Source organism: Littorina saxatilis, linkage group LG5, assembly GCF_037325665.1.
Source record: "Littorina saxatilis isolate snail1 linkage group LG5, US_GU_Lsax_2.0, whole genome shotgun sequence".
Taxonomy (NCBI): domain Eukaryota; kingdom Metazoa; phylum Mollusca; class Gastropoda; order Littorinimorpha; family Littorinidae; genus Littorina; species Littorina saxatilis.
Window position 1 is genome coordinate 17,036,123 of NC_090249.1, and position 8,010 is coordinate 17,044,132.

At 43.8% G+C, this 8,010-nt stretch overlaps 1 protein-coding gene across 3 annotated transcripts in view; it reads left to right on the forward strand.

Annotated features, from left to right (window-relative positions):
* LOC138965829 (uncharacterized) overlaps positions 1–7,510 on the forward strand; it is an 11,413-nt gene extending 3,903 nt beyond the window's left edge. The window contains exons 1-2 of one of the 3 annotated variants that reach the window (XM_070337922.1): positions 191–382; positions 6,227–7,510. In XM_070337922.1, the coding sequence (XP_070194023.1) occupies positions 6,228–6,902 (675 nt within the window). In that variant the 5' untranslated portion in view covers positions 191–382; position 6,227 and the 3' untranslated portion in view covers positions 6,903–7,510. Of the gene's footprint in view, positions 1–190; positions 383–448; positions 800–6,226 lie in introns of those variants that run through there. The other 2 variants (XM_070337923.1, XM_070337921.1) reach the window with 2 other exon arrangements.
* Positions 7,511–8,010: the final 500 nt, after the last annotated feature.

Below are 8,010 nucleotides of genomic sequence, written 5' to 3' on the forward strand. Positions count from 1 at the left end.
GAAGGTCGATTATTGGTTCAGGAACCACAGTAATCTTTAGTCCCACCACCACAATCACCACCACCACCACCGCCCACCCCTATTGTGTTCTCCCAACAAAGCCTTATTATTGAGCGAAGACTGTTCGAACACAACGGTAGAAGCCGGTATTACTCTGAGACCAAATCGAATCAGGGCTGGGGAGTCTACACTGTCAGTGCGTTGATTTGGGTCTGGGTTTCCGAGACGTTATTATGAGAGTCATAACCTTATTTTGTATTGTTAGCTTTAGGCTGCTTCAGCTCAATTACACACCAAGTGCAAACAAAACGGTGTGAGAACAAAAATTCTGGGTGGACTAAGATTCTGTGTGTACGTAACGGAGGAACTGTAACGAAGTAAGGTTAGTGTTTGCTTGTTGGTGGTGGTGTTGGAACTTCTTAAGGACTGTGCTGTGTTGTGAAGGATTTTAAATGTCCCAGGGTGTTTTGTTTTGTTTTAAAGAGATATTTATAAAACTAGTTTCAACGTAACATTCGTCTTTTTATGTGCTGTAAGCACTTGTTTCTATCTCCTTTTGTTTAAGGAGCGCGTGAACGTGTGTTTTTTAATTTTCCATAGTCGCCTTTGAGAACCGCGTAAAGTTATCCCACGTTTGTTTGTATGTGTGGGTTTTTTTTTATGACACTTACCTTGAAGTGTGAGCCGTCAGCAATCATGGATTATGTTGTTTCAAAGTATGAATTTGAAAGTGTGTAAGATTCAGAAACAATATTACAACACAAAACCATCTTTACTTGTCTGCCAAAACCACAAGCAGGTAAATGCATTTGTGTGTGTTATTTGTAACCGAGTGCCAAATGTACTTTACCCTGATCACGGGGTCAAATAATACAGAGTGTCCCTTTCTCACCAAGCTCAAACACTCAAAACAACTGACACAAGTTAAGTTACCAGGTTCTTTATTTCCATAAGATGATGAGGGGAATGTGTGGGAAAACGGGGGTTTACCTTCAAATACAAAACTTCCAATGTATTACTCGCTAGAACTAGAACAACCCAAAACAACACTCTAAATCCTTCCTCCAAACTACACTCCAAAACTCTACTGTAAATCCTCACTCTCAACTTTAATCAAAAAAATCAAAAAAACACAATAAAACTCTAATCTAAAACAAACGAAATCTAAAAAAACAACTTAAAAACAATTCTTAAAAAAAAACAATATAACAAAACCTAATTAAAACCTCGTCTCCTAAACCTAACTGAAATCTAACTGAACCTAACTGAAACCCCGTCTAACGAAACCTAACTAAAACCCTCTAACGCCGGAAAACTAACTGAATCTAACTACACCCCTCTACCGAAACCTAACTGCACCCCTCTAACGAAATCTAACTGCACCCCTCTAACGAAATCTAACTGAACCCCTCTAACGAAAACTAACGGAATCTAACTGCACCCCTCTAACGAAACATAACTGAACCCCTCTACCGAAACCCAACTGCACCCCTCTAACGAAATCTAACTGAACCCCTCTAACGAAACCTCACTAAAATCCCTCTACTAAAACCTGACCTAAATCCCTCTACTAAAACCCCGTCGCATATTCTGCCATCCCGTCTCAGGAAAATCACATCACGGTTTCTTTCCTGTTCGTAGCAAACCTGCCACACGACCGCTCACTGGATACGTCTGTTCGGTTCGATGCCCCAGCGAAAAAGTGATTAACCCCAACCCACACAAGGTTAAAACAAATTCAACTCAGAGGGGTGTCGGGTACCGAAAAGCGATCATTTTACCTATGCAAATTTGAGAATCGGCTCTTCTACCAGACCATTTCAATACAGAGAAAACACAGTCTCGGAAACCTTAGTGGATCCCCGATAGTACAGGTTTGAGTCCTCGATAGCACAGAGGTACCACGAGTTCAAACGGATGCGCAAAAGTACATGTGTACCGTAACTGTCATTCAGTCACAAGTTCACACTTATACTACTGCTTTTAATACGGTTCTTGTCTTCGTAAAACTGTGTATGGCTAGGCCTACGTGTTGCGTTCGTGTGTGTACGTTGGGGAGAGAGAGAGAGAGACAAGACAAGACAAGACAAGACAAGACAAGACAAGACAAATGCGTTTTTAACGAGGGTAATGGCATAAAAAACAAACAGGTGCTTTTTTTTACATCAAGCCCTCGCCCAGGCATGAGAGGGACTAATCTAATTATATCACGTTTCATAAATGTTAAAATAACAAACAAACAAAAACCAAACGTACAAACAAACAAACAAACAAACTAACAAACGCAACACAAACAAAAACAGCCATCCATTCAAACAAACAAACAAGAGAGAGAGAGGGAGAGAGAGAGAGAGAGAGAGAGAGAGAGAGAGAGAGAGAGAGGGAGAGAGAGAGAGAGGGAGACAGAGACAGACAGAGAGAAAGAGACAGACAGAGAGAAAGAGAGACAGAGAGAGAGAGAGAGAGAGAGACAGAGAGAGGGAGAGAGAGAGATGGATATCATTTTACTGTAAACCAGGTTTGAAGTTAACTCAGCACAAACCTCTCCACTGTTTATTTTCGAACGCACCACTCATTGACGTCAGCCAATTTCATCGTATCATCCATCACCGGAGAACAGGGGTCGATGCCAAAGTTGCATTCTCGACTAGGCCTTGCCTGCAGTATGTAATGACAAAGTCTAATCAGGCCAAGTTTTAGCTCCTGTGAAAACACAGGTTCCGCCTATCTTTTTACATTTAGTCAAGTTTTGACTAAATGTTTTAACGTAGAGGGGGGAATCGAGACGAGGGTCGTGGTGGTGTATATGTCTTGTCTTGTCTTTCCGTTATTGCCCACAATCAGCAGTAGTGATTACTTCGGCACTTGATGGGATGTTGCGCAAGTCCAAGAAAGCAGCGTCTCCAGCATCCAAAAGTCCATTAAAATTCACAGGTTGGGGGAGTATGGGGGGGAGGGGACATGAGTCACAGTGGCTACTGGTTTAGTGCGAGGCGCGCGACACAAAGGTGTCGACAGTGCGGGCCTCGACGACAGCTGCTGGTAGAGAGTGTGTGTGTGTGTGTGTAGAGCGATTCAGAGTAAACTACTGGACCGATCTTTATGAAATTTTACATGAGAGTTCCTGGGTATGATATCCCCAGAATTTTTTTTCATTTTTTTGATAAATGTCTTTGATGACGTCATATCCGGCTTTTCGTGAAAGTTGAGGCGGCACTGTCACGCTCTCATTTTTCAACCAAATTGGTTGAAATTTTGGTCAAGTAATCTTCGACGAAGGCCGGACTTTGGTATTGCATTTCAGCTTGGAGGCTTAAAATTTAATTAATGAGTTTGCTCATTAAAGTTGTCATTAAAATCGATTTTTTGCAAACAGATTTAAAATTGATTGCATCGTATTCTTCATCACATTCTGAATCTAAAAATATATACATATGTCATGTTTACTCTTAAAATGTGATCACAATTAACGAAAATAGAATAATTAGTCTTACGATTAAAATGTAAGAAATCGATCCAAAAATGACGTCATCTTATTCGTGATCATTTCCTGATTCCAAAAACATATAGATATGATAGGTTGTATTCAAAACAAGCTCAGAAAGTTAACAAGAATACAGAAAAGCGCGCTTTCCTGCTTCTATCTATTCTATATATATATACGACGACTAGTATCTGTGTGTCTGTGTGTCTGTTCGCGATGCACGGCCAAAGTTCTCGGTGGATCTTTTACAAATTTGGAGACCGTATTCAGCTACACCCCGGACACACCCTCATCGATGAGATATTTCAACACGTGCTCTCAGCGCGCAGCGCTGAACCGATTTTGGTTTTTCTCTGGATCCATTCCCAGTAACTCTTCCTTATCTTCTCCAGTGTTTTCAGCCGCGTTTGTCTTCCTTTCTCCGTGCGGTGCGCCGGGTATTCGGCTCGACTTCTTCCCGGCGCAGCCGTACCCGGCGAAGCGGGTATTCATCTAGTAGTACAATACGCTACCGCGCTAATCTGGCGTGTCAATATCACTACGTTTTGCACGTGGAAGGTGAGCGATTTCCTTCACGCGGGGATTGACGAAGCTGTACTGTCTTAGTGAATAAATACAGTGCGTTCAGTTTCATCCCGTGAGTTCGACAGCTTGACTAAATGTAGTAATTTCGCTTTACGCGACTTGTTTGTTTTGTTTAGTACTTTGGGTCGGGGTGGGGAATGGGTGGTGGGTGGCACGGTATAAATGAAAGAGGTTTGATAAAAAAAAAAGGATAAAAGCGGAGTGCATTCACACACACACGCACGCACGCACGCACGCACCCATGCACGCACGCACGCACATACACACACACACACACACAACACACACACACACACACACACACACACACACACACACACACACACACACACACAAAGTGCACAGGCATTTTCAAATCGGCTGTCTAAATCATTTCAGATGTTTGGGAAACAAAACTTATTCTGCGCGAAAAAGAACATCCTTTGAAACACAATAGTAGAATGGACTACCTTTTGTTTCATGCTGATAACTAGGGTGTTTTCTTGCGAAAAAGTTTTATTTTGTGATTAGTAGTTGTTCTTTCTTTACATAACCGCTAGACCGAATTAGAGCGAATAAGCTTTGATAGACATTCAGCAAATATTAAAAACAGAAAAATTCACAACTGGTCCATAATAGGAGCCTGGTATTTACTATGTTTGTCTGAAACAGAAGCTTCCATGCAATTTCGCATTCAGGAGTTTCCCTCTTCAGGGGTCAGTCGCGTTGGTTGAAGTATTCGTTGTTCGGCTTCGTCAGCACCACATAGTGCCTGAACCCAAGGACCACACATACTAACTAAATTTCGTGGTCATCATTAGAACTGTTGCGATGTATTTCGCTGCGTGCACGTACAGTATTATCTGAAATTCAATAAGAGCGTACATAATTTGGCTCATTCGGTGTGAGTGTGGAGGGTGGGTTGTGTGCGTGAATGTGTGTGTGTGTTTGTGTGTGTGTGTGTGTGTGTGTGTGTTTGTGTGTGTGTGTGTGTGTGTTTGTGTGTGTGAGTGTGTGTGTGTGTGTGTGTGTGTGCGAGTATGTGTGTATGTGTGTGTGTGAGTATGTGTGTGTGTGTGTGTGAGTATGTGTGTGGTGTGTGTGTGTGTGTGTGTGTGTGTGTGTGAGTATGTGTGTGTATGTGTGTGTGTGAGTATGTGTGTGTGTGTGTGTGTGTGTGTGTGTGAGTATGTGTGTGTGTGTGTTTGTGTGTGTGTGTGTGTGTGTGTATGGACGTGCGTGCGTGTATGTGTGTGTATGTGTGGGTGTAGGGAGGGGGTCGTGTATCTAAACAGGGCTAGCTATTGGCACAAATTCATCATGTACATCCGGGACTGCTGGCACCTCAGACAGCCCACGGACGTGATGCGAATTGGAATCACGACAGCAAGAGTACCTTACTTTTGTGAATCTCGGACAGTCTTTGTTTGTAATGTATTTAGTCGTTTTTCATAAAACAAGTCACCGGCCACGGTTTCAGGGTATGACTCATGCGCACATTCGTATTTCCAACAAACAGTAAACACACATACAAACCAAACACCACCTCAACGACAAAAAGGCCATTGTCCACGGGACATTTTGACGATCAAGTTCAAGAAGTCCTTTCACTTGGATGAAACACGAGTCCACGTACATCAATGAAACAAATAGACAACGCATCAATATACACATGATTGTTGAGTCAGCTTGCAAAAAAAGATTCTTCATCAGTTTAAGGTCGGTTTGTTTGTTTTTACAACAACCCAACACAAATATACCCCTCTTTGTGTTCGTGAAATTCAAACGAAGAAATGCGAATAATTTGCTATATTAATTACCAATATTTCTTTTGATTTGTTTGCAGAAGTGAACCTATAACACTGCGTTTGTCGAGTCTTGTGCATTTTGATATTACAGCACAGTACCTCTCCCGCAATAGACGAATTCCGAAAATAGTGAAAGAGTGATTTCCCTTCCTTTTTACTCGGACAAACAACGTAGGGGCCAATCACTAGCGAGGGGTGTGTCGGAAACATGGGGACAGGAGCACGTGTGAAGTTATTTGTCAGAGGAAAAGCAAGGGTATTCACTCTTTCACAATCTATACAAACCCGACGGAGTTATTTACGAAAATCGTCTATTGAACAAATATAAAACAATCGAGCACAAATGCTATATGTACGTGTGTTTGTGCAGGATGACAGAGTGGCTGGACCAGTATGAGAAGGTGGCACAGAGGCAACAACAGTATCTGCAGAAAATCCGCGACCTCCGAATGCGCCTGCGCAACAAAGACGAACGCTACATGATGCTGTCCATCGAGCGCATGCGCAGACTGCCCGTGGAGCTGGACCACTCTCCTGCGTCTCCTTTCCAAAACAAGAACGCAGACTACAAGAGTCATGTCCCCTGGTCGTCCTCTCTTCTCGCTCATTCTTACTACCCGAAGATGAGCGCCCCTTCTCCCCGCCAGGTGGCGCTTGTGCAGTCTCCGGAGCCTCTCCCGTCGGAGCGAGGGGGTAGCTACGGTTGCGTCATTTCCGGTGAGAGGCTCCTTCCCAAATTGCACCCCAAGTACCTGAGCCCTATCAGCTCCAGACTTCACGTGAGGGCCGACAGAGTAGAGAAGCAAAGCAAATCTGACATCACCCTGGACAGGAATAAGACAGACTACGAACCCATCGAAGACATTGCCAAGAGGAACCGCATTCAGTTCTCGCGCTACCTCTCGTCACGTGACGACAAGGACGCAGAAAAAGACAGGAAGGGGAAGAACTCTGGGAGCCCTGTTCGTGACTCTCGTGACGTAACAGGTCGTCTGTCCATTGTGGCGAACGTCGGTGACGAAATCTCACAACAAGACCCGACATAACTAAGAGTTTTCTTTCAAAACGTGATGATTAATCATTGAACACCAGATGTGCTACTCAAAGGTCAGTCACCAGGGCCGGATCTGGGGGGGGGTTCCTGGGGTTCCGGAACCCCCCCCCCCCCCCCTGGCCATCCAATGTACCTCTCAGAGAAAAAAAATGTGGACTTTGGACCCCTGCCTTCAGTTGGAACCTCCCCCCTCAAACGAACTTGGTCCGGCCCTGGTCACGTGAAGCGGATTATTCTGTTACCACTGCTCTGACAACAGTTCGGGCGTAGGGGTATGGCGTCATTGACCCGGCATAGCTAAGCTTTTTTGTAAAACCGTGATAATTTATCATGTGACATCAGATGTGCTACTCAAAGGACAGTCACGTGAAGACTAGTCTGTAACTACGCTTCTGACGATCTGTTTGGACGCAGGTGTATGACGTCACTGAGCCTATTTCTTGAATTAACTAATTTTTGGAGTCAGTCCAAACAAAAATGTCTCGTTTCCCTCCGTCTTGTTGTTATTGCTGTTGTACGCGTCACAGTGTATATGTCAATCTTCTCTCTCTCTCTCTCTCTCTCTCTCTCTCTCTCTCTCTCTCTCTCTCTCTCTCTCTCTCTCTCTCTCTCTCTCTCTCTCTCTCTCTCTCATGTCTCTGCACCCTCTCTCTCTCTCAGTCTCTCTCTCTCTCTCTCTCTCTCTCCAGCCCCCCCCCCTCCCCCAGCTTGGTTTGATCCTTGCTAACTTAAGTGACAGCATAGGATTATGCAAGGCCAAGCTCAGAGGTACACTCCTTCTCGTGAAAACCGCTCGGCCCAACATCTTAGATCTGGCCACCTTTTCACATGGGATAAGAACTTCCTTCCACTTGGACACATACAACATCCTGACGGCTTCGTGTTCAGAGTACGATTTTTTTAATGAATTATTTTAAATAAAAAGCCACTTTTGTCAGTTAAGAAATTGATTTTTTTGGCAAATGACCCAGTGAAGAGATGGTCTCATCCCATGCAAAAAGCCTGGCAAGATTGTTTGATGATGAGTCGAATTATTTACACGGGAAGGACACACAGTCAGACAGACAGACAGTCAGACAGACAGAGAGAATTTGTTGAAA